The 14,958-nt window shown below is 52.8% G+C and overlaps 1 protein-coding gene across 1 annotated transcript; it reads left to right on the forward strand.

Moving 5' to 3' along the window:
- Nucleotides 1-2,543: 2,543 nt before the first annotated feature.
- Nucleotides 2,544-13,306, forward strand: CCDC197 (coiled-coil domain containing 197). Its single transcript, XM_068990989.1, has 7 exons — nt 2,544-2,650; nt 3,900-3,982; nt 5,746-5,924; nt 9,180-9,290; nt 10,743-10,811; nt 11,108-11,221; nt 13,103-13,306. The coding sequence occupies exons 1-7, from the start codon at nt 2,544-2,546 to the stop codon at nt 13,304-13,306; spliced, it is 867 nt and encodes a 288-aa protein (XP_068847090.1).
- Nucleotides 13,307-14,958: the final 1,652 nt, after the last annotated feature.

The following is a 14,958-nucleotide window of genomic DNA, read 5'->3' on the forward strand; positions in this document are numbered from 1 at the left end:
CTCCTAATTTATCTCTCCTCCTCCTTTTTCCTTTGGTAATCCTAAGTCTGTTTTCTATGTCTGAAAGTCTGTTTCTGTTTGGTAAATAGTCATTTGTATATTTTTTTAATTCCACATGTAAGTGATGTCTGCCATTTGTCTTTCTCTGACTTACTCCACTTGTTACAATCACCTCTAGGTCCATCCTCATTCATTCTTATCTTCAAGAACCACCTCATACATGCGTGCTAAGTTGCTTCAGTCATGTCCGACTGTTTGCGAACTTGCAACCCCATGTAGCTCGCCAGGCTCCTCTGTCCATGGGATTCTCCAGGCAAGAATACTGGAGTGGGTTGCCTTGCCCTCCTCCAGGGGATCTTCCCGACCCAGGGATCCCACCCACATGTCTTATGTCTCCTGCACTGGCAGGTGGGTTCTTTACCACTAGCACCAACTGGGAAGCCTAAGAACCATCTCAGACACTGTCAAAACTGGGGGCACTTCCTCCACCCCTCCTCCACACACAAGCCCCCACCCCTAGGCTTGGCTCTGACCCTCTGGGCAGCCCCGGGGCTTCTCTCCCTCAGTACCAGCAACCCTTCATCTGAGCCCAAGGCCAGATCCAGGTCCACCTCTGTTTCTCGGTTGGTCTCAACAGATGCTTTCTGGGCTCCAGAACCATGGAGGGTCAGATAGCTCCCTTGGGATCTGCTCAGGGACTCCTCTGCCAGCCAAGACCGGACCCATTGCCTACTGATGAAGAGTCATGAGGGGAATGCTGAAGAGTACAAGCTGGAGAATTGTCCCAGAATAACAACGAGCCCAGCTCCTCTGGATTGGCCGTTGCCCCATCCTCAACTTTTGGTCCAAAGCCTGCCCCAGCCTTAGTCATAGCCCCAGCCCCTGCCCAGCTCCAGCCACAGGCTTGACCTCACACCCAGCCCTCAAGCCCAGTCCTGTCTCTGCACCTGAAGAGCCCCTCCCCTACCTCTGCCTTCACTGCAGCCCCTCCTGATGGTCTCCCAGGCGAGACCCTCCCAGGCTGCCCTCTGCAGAGCCCCCGCTCTGATTGAATGGGGCCTCCAGTGGGGAAGGCCTGGCCAGACAACTGGGCAGTGAATGGAACAGGTGTATCAGAGGCAGGCACCATGCCCAGGTCCCCACCAGTGATGGAGGCCCTGCACCAGGTCACAGGGCTGAGCATTAGGCAGGGGCAGGGCCAGGACCAGGTTTAGGTCCAGAAGTTTCCTTCTGTTCCCCCACCTCCCCTGCCACAGGCCAGGCTTCATCCTTAGCCTTGAGGGGGCTGGGGAGAGAGGGGCTGAACTCTCCATGATTGCTGACTATCCCACCTAGGGAGGTACCCAAGCTATAGCTACCCAGAATCAGGTTAAAGGAAGCAAAAAGAGGAGTCCCAGGACAAGCCAGTAGGATTTGGGATGCTTGCAAGATAGGGGTATCAAGGAAGATCAGCCTTGAAAGAAGGGTAAAAATAGCCCAAGTTCACCCCCCCCACCCTGAGGTCACCAACGCCTCTCCACCCCTTCCCCTGGGGAACTGAATCGGGGAGCAAAAGGCCCCCAGGACCTCAGGGAATCAGGCCCTCCACTCCACCCCCAGGTGAATCCTGCAATAGACAACGTCATGAGAACGGAAGCCAGCATTGTGATGTCACAGGTTGGCGATGGCTTTGTGCTCCCGGAGCTGTCGAGTGAGTCAGCCAGGCCCCTTCCTCCTCCGTGTGCTCATGGACCCCTGTCTGACATTGGGGGCTGGAAAAGTTGACTCAGTAGACCCACCCCTTCTCACCCTGCTGCTCCCATGCACTGGCCTGGCCCAGCAGGTGGCCAGTGAATGTCACGCTTAGGGAGATCATCTTTTAGCCGTAGCTAGCAAACCAGACTTAGGTGAGTGGCCCAGAACTCTTTGCAAGGCTGTGTTGAAACTGCCTGTTAACTAGGCCACCTTCCCAGCTTGACCGTGAGCTTATTCCATGTGTCTACCTCGGTCTAGCTCTGTGGATGCTCAGAGTATATGATGTCAGTTAAATGCATAAATGGTTGACAGGATGGTTGGGGAGAGACAGATGACAAAGGAGCCTCCTCCCTCTGTGGGCTACTCTCTGAGCTTGCCCCAGCTCTACCCCCTTGGACTCTTTCCTGAATTCTCTTGGAAGCCAGCACGTGTTGGAAGTCCCAGGCATCTTGGTGCCCATGGGTCTTGACGGTCCCCATTATGGTGTGACAATGACGATGATGCCACTGCAGAATGGCACCTTTGGTCCCTCCAGAGCTGGAGGCACTGCTCAAAATCCCCAGACTTTGAATTTAATAAAACTGGAGTCCAAATCAGCCCTGCTGTACATCCTCGAGCTGGTCACAGGGGTCCCCTCTGAACCTCAGTTTGCTTTTCTAGGAAGCAAGACTGGAACCTGACTTCTGAGGACCGTCAGGAGGACTGGAAGAGAAAGCTACTGCCTTGACTGTTGTCGTGGACACCCACCTCCTTCCTGCCTGGCCCACGTGGCCCCATCGTCCAGAGTCGCCCAAGGTGGTGCGGCGGCAATGCCGGCGGCCAGGGATGCAGGCCAGGAGGCTGGCCCGAGTGATTCCGGCAACAAGGACAGGGACCTGCAGGTGCTGTTCCAGGAACTGTTCCAACTGCAGGCCAAGTACGACTTGTCCCGAGCCCCGCTGTGCCCCGGGCCCCGGCCCCAGGGCCACCTGCGGTGGGCTAAGCAGCTGGGACTGAGCAAAAATGCCTGAGGGAGCAATGGAAAAATTCCTCAAGGGCAAGGAAATGGCCAGGGGGTGAGGGATGCCTGGGAGTAAGTCAGGAGGGGTAGCTGAATTGTGAGTAGCGAGGGGTGGGGGCGCATAACTCTCCCTCTTTGACGTCAGGCTTTGGCTAGTCCCAGGCCCTGCACAAGCTCAGTCTCGCAGCATGAAGGCAGGGCTGTGGGTGGCCATCCCCATGCACCTGTCAACTCAGCCTTTCCAAAATCAACGTGCGAGGCTGCTGCCCTGGCTCCAAGCAGACGCCCTGGGTCCTTGCCCAGAGAGGCCCTTCATATCAGGCTGCCCACAAAAGCCTGAATTGGGTGCAAAAGGATGCATCTGTGAGTGATTTTTTGGAGAGAAGGTCCAACCATCCATCATACTCTCACAGGGCTTCCAACCCCAACAATGTTTAGCATTGTGGCTCACCCCACATGGTATTTGCAGAGGGGAAGACCATTCTTTCTTGCATTTTTCAGGATGGTGTGGATGAGAAAATAGGGTCTGAGATGCAGAGTGGCTTGCCCTGGGGCACTCAGTGGTCACTCAAAGATACCTACCATGGCCCTGTCCCCCTCTGCCTGTTGCCCTTGACTGCTGACCTTGAATGGGCCCAGAGCAGGAGACTCATCTTGCTTGGTGATGCCCTTGACTGTCAAGCATGGCTGGGCAGTCGCATGTGGCCATCTCCCCTCTGGGGGCTGCTGGGGCCCCAACCTCAGATGTGCTGGGCGTCCCAGACCTGGTCCCCACCTTCCTGTGAGGAACTAGTTACCCCTGTTACACATGGCCCATCCAGGCAGAGAGGTGAAACCCCTGGCCAGATCATCGGCTAGTGGGGACTCAGGCCATCTGCCACCTGCTCAGCCTGCAGGAGGGGCTCCGTAGACCCCACGCCAGAAAGTTTCAGCCTTGCTTTTCCCCCAGGTCTCCTTTCTTATGGCCTGACCACAGGCATCTGTTTGACCTATGACTCAGTTTACTCAGCAATAAAATGGGGGTGGAGAGACACAGTCAGTGGCCCACTGATGGGGACAGTGACTGGTCCAGCCCAGATCCACACAGCTCCAGAGACGAGCCCTTGCCAGGAGTCACGGCCTGGGGGTCTCCACACCACGTCCTCACATCTGGCTCACTCTACAGGGAGAGGAAGCTGAAGAGGGAGGTGGAGAAGCACAAGCTTTTTGAAGACTATCTGATCAAGGTCCTTGAGAAAATCCCCAAGGGTACGTATGGAGCTTTCGCAGAAGGCCTGTCCTCTCTGCGACCACCTCCCAGCCCGGGACCGGGGGATGTGTGACCCCAGTGAACCTCGAGCTCACCTGCTGCATGGGAACCCACAGGCCTGTTTCACCGTGGTCGAGCCAGCCTGGCCACCAGCCGTGTGACCTGTGTGGCAAGTCCTCAGCGTCTCTGTACAGTGAGAACAATGAGAGTTCTGTGGCCTGGATCACATTTCATCAGCATGTACTGGGTTGGCCAAAAATTCCCTCGGGTTTTCCTGTACCATCTTATGGGAAACCCCGAATGAACTTTCTGGCCACCCCCAAATCGCAGTGCCTGATGTTCAGCTAGCATCCAGGAAATGTCAGCTATTGTTATTATCTCATTTGTCTTTGGTTTTGCTCTTAGGAGCCAAAATTACAGACATCTGAAATGGATTTCTGTGTTTCGTTTGATCGTGGTTTGCACCAGAATCCACTGTGATCAGTGCTGGAAACTTGGTAGGAAAGGGAAGGGAAGTGATAGTTACATATTTGTATTATTATCATCATATTATTATCATATTATTGTGCCATCAATAATAAAATAACTATTATTGTTTATAAAATATTTACTCTGTGCTAAGCTATAACTCCTCCTTACGAGGTTCCAGGGCTTCCCAGGTAGCTCAGTGGTAAAGAATCTGCCTGTCAAAGAAAGAGATGCAGGAGGCGCAGGTTTGATCCCTGGGTCAGGAAGGTCCCCTGGAAAAGGAAATGGCAATCCAGTATTCTTGCCCGGAGAATCCCACGGACAGTGGAGCCTGGCAGGCTACAGTCCATGGGGTTGCAAACAGTTGGATATGACTGGGTGACTGAGCAGGCATACACATAGGAGCTTCTGGGAACTGTGTTACCCAGGCTCAGAGACGTTAAGGGACTTACCCAAGGTCACCCAGCCAGGAAGTGGTGGAGCTGGGTCTCAGACTTTGGTCTATCTGATTTCAGAGCCACTGTGCTGAGTGCTCTTGAGCTGTGGGAGCCCCAGGGACTCTGCCCTGGAGGTCAGGGAAGGCTTCATGGAGGAGGGGGCCACTCATGGAGCTCAAAGTTTTTCAGCAAAGGGGACCAGCGTTGCAGGCAGAGGAAACAGCACAAACGTAGGCTGGAGCCCCGCTTGGTGGGTTTGGGGCTGGTGAGCTCCAGTGTGCTGGAACACCGGGGCCTGGCAGGGGCTGCTGGGAGGTGCGATTGGAAGGTTGAGCAGAACCGGAGAGCCTTGAGCACCGAGCCAAGAAGGGGCGCAGGGCTCCGGGCCGAGCACAGGTCTTGATGTGGACCCAGCGCCCAGGGCTGCTGCCAGCAGCCTGCGAGGTTGGGGTCCTCCTAATTCAGCCATGCAATCCTGTTCAACCCACCCGGAAGGAGCAAACACCAAGGCTGGGGCCTGTTCGCTCAGGGCAACAACGACCCCTGTCCTCTTCCTGCAGGCTCCCCCAGCCAACAGTTTCTCCTGCGGGTTCCAGGGGGTGGGGCAGGGTGTGGGGAGTCTCCTGCCTCATTTGACAGCGATCCAGAATCCTCATTCAATCCAGAATCCTTGCAGCCTTTCAAATGCTGAGGCTTCCCCTGAAGGGACAGGAGGTGGCTCATGGAGCCTTCTCAACTCTGGGGCTCCAGCTGACAGCAGCAGTCCCGCCCCCTCCACCGTGTGAGCATCACTGCAGGGGGCTGGTAAGCGCTGGGCATTCTGTGCCCACCCATCCTGCCACGCACTGTCTCCGTAGGCTACAACCAAGGGGAGGAGCCGGAGGAAACCCCGGTGGCAGCCATGGTGGAGCACTACGGGAAGCTCTTCGCAGTCAGCCAGGACATCCAGAAGCGTCTTGAGGCCTTCTTCGAGATGAACCAGGCCGTCCACAGGAGTCTGGAGTCTCTAGAGGAGGATCATAGGGCTCTGATCCCGGTAACAGCTGCCTGAAGCCTGGCCCATCCCCCTGGGCAGAGAACTGGGGTGTAGGCACCCACCACCCTCTGCACCCCAGAAGGCTTAGAGCAGGGGTGGGCTGCTGGGAATCTGGGTGGGGCTGTCACTCCAGAGCCTTGTTCTGAATCCCTTTCCCTCCACTTCTGCTGGGTATCTCCCCTGGAAAACTCAGCTTATACTTAAAAAGTAATCTTTGTGGTAGAAAAGTCAGGAGTGCTAGATTCAGACAGACTGAGGTTCAAATTCCCCTTCAGCCTCTGACTAGCTGCATGACCCTGGGCACAACCCTCTCTGAGCCTCAGTTTCTTCAACTGTGAAATGGGGGCAATACAACCTAGCTAGTAGGCAGTTGTGAGACACCGAACAGAAACTGTCTCAGAGTAAATGCCCCCAGAGGTTATCTCTCTCATATTTGGTTTATCTTCTAATAAATTCAACTTTCACCCCAAGGGATGGGCATTCCATGCAGAAGAAACTTCCCGGCAAAGGCATGGCATGATGAATTTTTGTGCTGCAGCTGGGGCTTGGGGACACGAGAGGACAGAGGATAGGGATGTGGAGAGGGAGAAAATAGGAAAAGAGAGGCTGACAGGTTGGTTGATTCTTGCAAGGATCTGGCTTGGAGTTTGCAGCCAGTCTCTGCCCCCTAGTGGTAGCACTGAAAACCTACACCATCTTTTATCTTTTTTTTTTTTTTTCCTTTGAGGAAGTTCAGTTCAGTTGCTCAGTCGTGTCCACTCTTTGTGACCCCATGGACTGCAGCACACCAGGCCTCCCTGTCCATCACCAGCTCCGGAGTTTACCCAAACTCATGTCCATTGAGTCGGTGATGCCATCCATGTCATCGTCGTCCCCTTCTCCTCCTGCCCCCAATCCCTCCCAACATCAGGGTCTTTTCCAGTTAGTCAACTCTTCATATGAGGTGGCCAAAGTATTGACATTTCAACTTCAGCATCAGTACTTCCAGTGAACACCCAGGACTGATTTCCTTTAGGATGGACTGGTTGGATCTCCTTGCAGTCCAAGGGACTCTCAAGAGTCTTCTCCAACACCACAGTTCAAAAGCATCAATTCTTCAGCGCTCAGCTTTCTTCACAGTCCAACTCTCACGTCCATACATGACCACTGGAAAAACCATAGCCTTGACTAGACAAACCTTTGTTGGCAAAGTAATGTCTCTGCTTTTTAATATGCTATCTAGGTTGGTCATAACTTTCCTTTCAAGGAGTAAGCATCTTTTAATTTCATGGCTGCAATCACCATCTGCAATGATTTTGGAGCCCAAAAAAGTAACGTCAGCCACGATTTCCACTGTTTCCCCATCTATTTGCCATGAAGTGATGGGATCAGATGCCATGATCTTCATTTTCTGAATGTTGAGTTTTAAGCCAACTTTTTCACTCTCCTCTTTCACTTTCTTCAAGAAACTCTTTAGTTCCTCTTCACTTTCTTCCATAAGGGTGGTGTCATCTGCATATCTGAAGTTATTGATATTTCTCGAGGCAATCTTGATTCCAGCTTGTGCTTCCTCCAGCACAGCGTTTCTCATGATGTACTCTGCATGTAAGTTAAATGAGCGGGGTGACAATAGACAGCCTTGACATACTCCTTTTCCTATTTGGAACCAGTCTGTTGTTCCATGTCCAGTTCTAACTGTTGCTTCCTGACCTGCATATAGGTTTCTCAAGAGGCAGGTCAGGTGCTCTGGTATTCCCATCTCTTTCAGAATTTTCCACAGTTGATTGTGATCCACACAGTCAAAGGCTTTGGCATAGTCAATAAACCAGAAATAGATGTTTTTCTGGAACTCTCTTGCTTTTTCCATGATCCAGCGGATGTTGGCAATTTGATCTCTGGTTCCTCTGCCTTTTCTAAAACCAGCTTCAACATCAGGAAGTTCACGGTTCACGTATTGCCGAAGCCTGGCTTGGAGAATTTTGAGCATTACTTTACTAGCATGTGAGATGAGTGCAATTGTGCGGTAGTCTGAGCATTCTTTGGCATTGCCTTTCTTTGAGATTGGAATGAAAACTGACCTTTTCCAATCCTGTGGCCCCTGCTGAGTTAAGGGACACTGTGTAAAGCACTTAACATGCTTTATCTCATTCAAATCTCACCCCAGCACCCCAAGGTAGGTGCTTCTATTCCTAGAGCTGAGACTAGGGGAGGTGAGTGAGGTGTGCAAGTGCAACATTGGACCCCAACTTTATTGAAAAATTTAATATTTTGCTCATTGTACATTATTTTTTGCATTAACTTTGATTTTAAAAAACATTGCATTAAAATATTGATATTAATTCTGAGCTAAGTGTTGCACTTTAGTCCCAGGCAGGCTATTTTTCTCATTTTCAAAGTAAGGAAACTAGGGCTCAGAAAAGTGAGGAGTCATGTATATCTTGAGTCCCCCAAAACATCCTCACGGGGCCTGGTGTGGGAGTGTGCCCAGCGCAGCCTGTGCCCCAGAGGCCTTCACAGCCTTATCCCTGACCCAGGGTCCTCCCAGCAGCCCCTGCAGCTGGAAGGGCCCAGACAGGTGGTTTTGCTTATGGAGAGTGAAACAGGGTTCTAGGAGCTGAGCTGGGATTCAAACCGCAGTCGGTCTGAAAAGTGGAAGTGTTTGTCACTCAGTAGAGGTTTCCTGGTGATTCAGAGGTTAAAGCATCTGCCTGCAATGTGGGACACCTGGGTTCGATCCCTGGGTCGGGAAGATCCCCTGGAGAAAGAAATGGCAACCCACTCCAGTATTCTTGCCTGGAGAATCCCATGGATGGAGGAGCTTGGTGGGCTACAGTCCACAGCGTCGCAAAGAGTCAGACACGACTGAGTGACTTCACTTTCTCTCTTTCATGTCTGACTCTTTGCGACCGTGTGGACTGTAGCCTGCCAGGCTCTTGTGTCCATAGAATTCTCCAGGCAAGAAATACTGGAGTGGGTTGCTATGCCCTCCTCCAGGGGATCTTCCCAACTGCGGGATAGAACCTGGGTGTCCCGCATTGCAGGCAAATTCTTTGCCACCTGAGTCACTGGAGAACACCTAGACATACCTTCCCTTACGTCTCCTGGTGCTTTGAATGGCTCTGACCCCCTCAGAACTTTCTGATCCCTGAACTTTCCACTCCCCACCCCTATCCTTGCTCAGACCATCCTGAGCACTGAGCTCCTGGACCAGGACCAGTGCAGATGCCCCTGGGGAGGGTCTGCTGCACCAAAGTGACCCAACCGCCCTCACCGTAGCGCCTCAGGATTCGGCTGTGCCAGCTGCAGAGGAGGTGTCACCGCAAGCAGGAGCAGTGGCAGCAGCTGAAACACGGGGTCACCCACCAGAAAGACATGGGCAGCTGTGAGGTGAGCTCAGTCCGCTGGGTGGGGTGGGGGTGGGGCAAGAGCTGGGGGCTGCTGTCTCCTCCATAATATCAGCCCCCAACACACACACACACACACACACACACACACACACACATATCGCTTCCCAATTCTCCCTCGTGGCTTGTTGTTGTTGTTCAGTTGTATCCAACTCTTTGTGACGCCATGGACTGCAGCACGCCAGGCTTCCCTGTCCTTCACCATCTCCTGGGGTTTGCCCAAGTTCATGTCCATCCAGTCGCTGATGCCATTCATCCATCTCTTCCTCTGTCTTTCCCTTCTCCTGCCTTCAGTCTTTCGCAGCATCAGGGTCTTTACTAATGAGTCAGTCCTTCGCATCAGGTGGCCAGACTAGAGGAGCTTCAGCTTCAGCATCAGTCTTTCCAGTAACTATTCAGGGTTGACTTCCTTTAGGATTGACTGCTCTGATCTGGTGGCTATTAGTTGTCAAAGGGCTTCTCTAAGATGAGGCAGATGCTGAGGCCACAGGCTGTTAAGGTAGCTGGGATGCCCCCATTCAGGCATGTGCACTCCTAAATAATGTGATTCTTATTCATATTCTATTTCACCTTGGAGAAGAGTGATGCTCAGAAAGAATAAGTCAGGGCTGAAGTCAAGGGACTTGAAGCTATGGTTTTCCCAGTAGTCATGTATGGATGTGAGAGTTGGACTATAAAGAAAGCTGAGCACCGAAGAATTGATGCTTTTGAACTGTGGTGTTGGAGAAGTCTCTTGAGAGTCCTTTGGACTGTGAGGTGATCCAACCAGTCCATCCTAAAGGAAATCAGTCCTGAATATTCATAGGAAGGACTGATGCTGAAGCTGAAACTCCAATACTTTGGCCACTTGGTGTGAAGAACTAACTCATTTGAAAAGACCCTGATGCTGGGAAAGATTGAAGGCAGGAGGAGAGGGGGACAACAGAGGATGAGATGGTTGGTTGCCATCATTGACTCAATGGACATGAGTTTGAGACAGCTCTGGGAGTTGGTGATGGACAGGGAGGCCTGGCGTGCTGCAGTCCATGGGGCTGCAAAGAGTCGGACATGACTGAGCGACTGAACTGAACTGAAGTCAGGGGCCAAGATTTCTGGGTTTAATCCTTTGCTTCTCTTTTCTGGGCTGGGGAATGTGGACTAGTTACCCTCTGAACACCTCCTGGGTCCTCCCCATGCCAGAGTCTGCACCCTACTAGCCTCGGGGTTTGCTGGGAGGAGGTGGGGAAGCCAGGCTGGGGAACAGGGCAGTGCTGGGCACACCCCACGTAGGCAGGGTGCAGTCGGTGAATGTGGGACCTTCTCGGGCCCCGTGGGAGACTAGTTTGGACGACACGAGCATTGGAGTCCATGGGCTTCTACTCCCAGCCAAGGAGCCCTGAGGGGGAGCTGGATCGGCCACAGTTTACAGAGCCTATTCTGGGTCTTTCTCTTTAAGGTGGGAAGCAAGGAAGCCTCAGCTGATGACTCTGAAGACCTGAAGTGTGGGACTCTGGAGCTGCCCCGAGTGAGGAGCCCTGTGTTCCTCCACGTCCCCCCCAAACAAGCCCGTCCGTTGGGTGTGGACCTCAGGTGTCCACAGCCGGGAGGACCCTCTGGAGAGCCAGTCCATCTTGTGTCCCTCTTTGCAGGGAAGGATACTCTGGCTCCGGGGAGTGGAGGGACTCATCCCAGCCCCTTTGGGTGTGGAGCACAGACCGAGATGAGAAGGCTGGCTCCAGGATGCCTATCTGGCCTGAGCAAGGTGGGGAGAGGGGGCAGGGGATTCTAAGAGGGGGCCCCAGCCTGCTCGCCTTCCTGCAGAACCAGCTGCTCAACTACGTGCAAGTGGCCATCAATGATATGGCCCAGCACTGCTGCTCTGCCCACGCTGTGCCCAGGGGCATGGGCCTCTTCTCCAAGCTTGACCTGATCCAGGTGAGGACTCGTGCTCCCCAGGCAGGCTTCGACCTGAGCCTGTCCTGGGCCTCGGGTCCTGGTGTGTCCGTGGTGAGCTGCCCTGTTGGCCCTTCCCTCCCTGGCTGCATAGTGCCTGCATGTGTGGGTCTTGGGGTCTTTTTTAGCCTCTCAACAAACTTGTAGTGAGCACCTATTGGTGCTGGGTCAGAGAGTTATAAAGGAACTCCTGCCCTGCCTGGTCTTAATGTGTAGTCCCACTTTGTCACATCACATACACACACACAAACACACATGGGGTACACACTCACATACATAGTCATATGGTCTCGCCGAACATCCTGCAATATCCATGAAACTTACACTGACACACCTGCAAACCGACACACCAAGATGCTCACAGATGTGGTCATATATTTGCACAGTGAGGGACATTTCAGTGACTGAGGGAGCCTCAGTGCTCCCGATGAGCACTGATGAGCTCCCGATGAGGACTGAGGGGTCCTCATCTTAAACTTCAGGGTCTGCTCAAGTCCGCTGAGCTTTGCCTTCTCACTGGGAGGGGGTCCCCACCCAGGGTCCCCACCCCCATCAGTCGTCCACAACCCCATCAGTCATAATGCTGATGCTGCAAAAGTGGAGGTCAGGTCATCAGACTGGCTTCCACCAATGACAGCATACCTTGTTTTAGTTTTACTAATACCTTTAATGAGGTATACTTCCAGTGCCCTAAGATTTACCCATTCAGAGTGCTCACTTCACTCTTTTCAGTAGTCAGAACTGCACCATCATTCGCAGTATCTCATTCCTGAATCCTTTTGCTACTCCCCCAAATGAGACATTTTGTGTCTGGTTTCTTTCACTTTGCATAATGTCTTCATTATATAAATCATTCCCTTGTATGACTGAATAATACTCCATTGTATGGACAGACCACTCTCGAATATCCAGTAGGCAACTGATGGGCATTTGGGTTGTCTTCATTTGGTGGCTCTTATAAATATGCCTCTATTGCCCATGTTCTTTATAAAATATTTATTTATTTGGCTGCACTGAGTCTTAGTTGCAGCACAGGGGATTTTTTGATCTTCATGGCAACATATATGATCTTTTAAAGTGGCAGCATGTGGGATCTAGTTCCCTGACCAGGGATCAAACCTGGGCCCCCTGCCTTGGGAGTGAGTCTTAGCCACTGAACCACCAAGAAAGTCCCCATGGCCATGTACTTGTGTGAACATAACTTTCTCAATTATCTTGGGTAAATGCTTAGGAGTGGAGTTTCTGATTCACGTGGTAACTCTATGTTTAACGTTTTGAGGAACTGCCAAACTGGTTTCCAAAGTGGCTGTGTAATTTTACAATCCTGTGAGCAAAGTACGAGACGTCCAGTGTCTTCCTATCCTTGTTAGCACTCGATGGTCTGTCTCTGATAATTTAGCCATCCTAGTGGATCTCTTGCCTAGAAAATCCCATGGACGGAGGAGCCATAAGTCAAGACTTATAGTCACACTCTTATGCCTGGGAAAGAGTTAGAGGTAGAGGAAATAAAAGTCACTGGGCCTTTAAGAAATGAGTGCCCCTTAGAGAGAGCGGGGCTGTGTGCAGTCAGGGTGGGCTCCTTGGAGGAAGTGGTGAGAAGAGGCAACCCCATTCAGGAAGCCACACAAGGACCTGGACTCAGCCATCCACCTCTGCCACTGCTGGGCTGTGTTGTTTCAGGAAAACCACTTAACCTCTCTGAACCCCAGTTTGCTCACTTGCCAATTGGCATTAATACCACATCCTTGTTGGGGCCCTTGTGAAAGGACGTGCGGGTCAACCTTTGGTGGTGGTTTGGTGTCTGGGAAGTGGCGTCCAGGGCCAGCGCCCAGTCAGCTGCCAGAGATTTCTTTTTCCTTCCAGGAATTCATGTTGGACAAAATGGAGACTGTGAGATTCGTCTCACTGCTCATGGGACCCACTGTGTGCTGGACAGCAAACAACCCCAAGGACCAGGGCCTCAGAAGCTACCCCAGGCCCTTCAGGAAACATTCAGCGAGTGAAGACTCAACCCCCAGGAGCCTCTTCCCCAGCACCCAGACCTCAGAGTGCTTCAGCCTATGCTGAGGCAGCCCGGGGCCTCCAGGCTGCCAGCATCACGACCAAATCCCTACCTGCTTGGCCTCTTTTCTTTACCCACCTGGGCTCCTGGGTCGGGGGGTGGGGGCGGTGGCGGTGGCGGGGGCCGGGGGGGCGTGGGTGGCCAGCAGGTGGGGGCAGGGCAGTGAGAGAGCAGAATTGGATCCTGAGGCCAGGAGGGGCTGAGGGGCCGCTGTTCCCCACATTTGGGGACTGATAGGGATCAAGGTGGGGCTTCCCTGGTAGCTCAGCTGGTAAAGAATCCGCCTGCAATGCAAGTCGGGAAGATCCCCTGGAGAAGGGACAGGCTACCCACTCCAGTATTCTTGGGCTTCCCTGGTGGCTCAGATGGTCAAGAATAGCCTGCAATGTGGAAGACCTGAGTTCGATCCCTGCGTTGGGGAAGATCTCTCAGACGAGGGCATGGCAACCCACTCTGGTATTCTTGCCTGGAGAAGCCCCATGGACAGAGGAACCTGTCGGGGCTATAGTCCAAGGGGTCGCAAAGAATTGGACATGACTGAGCGACTAAGCACAGCACATTACAGGGATCAAGGTGAGGCCTGCCTGGGACCATGGACAAGCGAAGGGGGTCGGGGGGAAGGTCCCGAGTTGGAGGCAGGAGCCAGGTGGGAGGTATCAAGCTGGAGATCTGTACCGGAAGTGAGGGATGCATTTCTCACTATTGTGAGTGGATCTGTTTGAAACCAGGGAGCTTTGGATAAATGTCTGATTATTGGGAACACAGGAGTCACAGGAGACGCCCAGAGCCATAGGATGCGTGGAAGCTGGCCTGACCCACAGTAGGGTGGAGGGAACTCAGTTTGTAGGGGGACATCTCATCACTGGCTCCCAAAAGCTGGATACCAAGCCTGTGCCTACTGCCCACCCAAGGGTCTCAGAGCTTCCTGGCATGAGCGCTACTCTCAGGGAGACCAGGGCAAGGCAATGCCCTTCTCGGGGCTGGTTTTCCCACCTTGGGTGGGAAATTGGGTGTGAGGATGTCTAAGGGAGTCCTTGTTCCAGTCTGAAGTTCTTAGGTCAAGTTTGGAAAGACTTGGTCTGCATGGATGCACTGGCTTGGTGTCATTGAGCCACGGGAGTAAAATCATCCTAGTGGCTACCGCAGCCCCTGCTGGTGTTGACTGACTTGGGTAAATGTTGAAAGTTCAGAGCAACTGGTTTGCAGCAAACAGTGGCGTGTCAGCAAGTTACCTTTCATGGGGGAGTTTCAGAAGAGATGATGCAATTCCTTCAATAAGCAACACGGGGCTGATGTTCTCCAAGTACTGCTGGGAGAGATGACGGGAGGTTCGGAGGGAGGGAGGGTGGGGTGGGCCCCCGAGTAGGACCTGGCCACTAAATTAATTAGGGAAGCTGAATATAAGAAAGGAGGTGATGTCGGGTCAGGTCTTAAGAGCAGTTTGCACCAAAAGGGTGAGGGTGCTGCAGAGAAAGCATCATTTCGAGTTTCTGACTCTTGGGCCTTTGGAGCCAAGAGAACATCCCGGGTAAAGCTTGAGCCAGATTTCAGAAGAGAGAGGTGAGGGGAGGGCTGGAGGAAGTGAAGGAAATACAAGGCAGAGGGCTTCCCGTTTGGCTGCAGCACGAAGAATCTGACAGGCAGTCTGAGACGGTGG

This window comes from Capricornis sumatraensis, chromosome 19, assembly GCF_032405125.1.
Source record: "Capricornis sumatraensis isolate serow.1 chromosome 19, serow.2, whole genome shotgun sequence".
Classification (NCBI taxonomy): domain Eukaryota; kingdom Metazoa; phylum Chordata; class Mammalia; order Artiodactyla; family Bovidae; genus Capricornis; species Capricornis sumatraensis.

Coding starts and splice junctions, on each gene's coding strand:
- CCDC197 (XM_068990989.1), top strand. CDS start 2,544: ATGCCGGCGGCCAGGGATGCAGGCCAGGAGGCTGGCCCGAGTGATTCC. Junction 5,925..9,179: donor ATCATAGGGCTCTGATCCCG/GTAACAGCTGCC, acceptor CCCTCACCGTAG/CGCCTCAGGATTCGGCTGTG. Junction 11,222..13,102: donor CCAAGCTTGACCTGATCCAG/GTGAGGACTCGT, acceptor TTTTCCTTCCAG/GAATTCATGTTGGACAAAAT.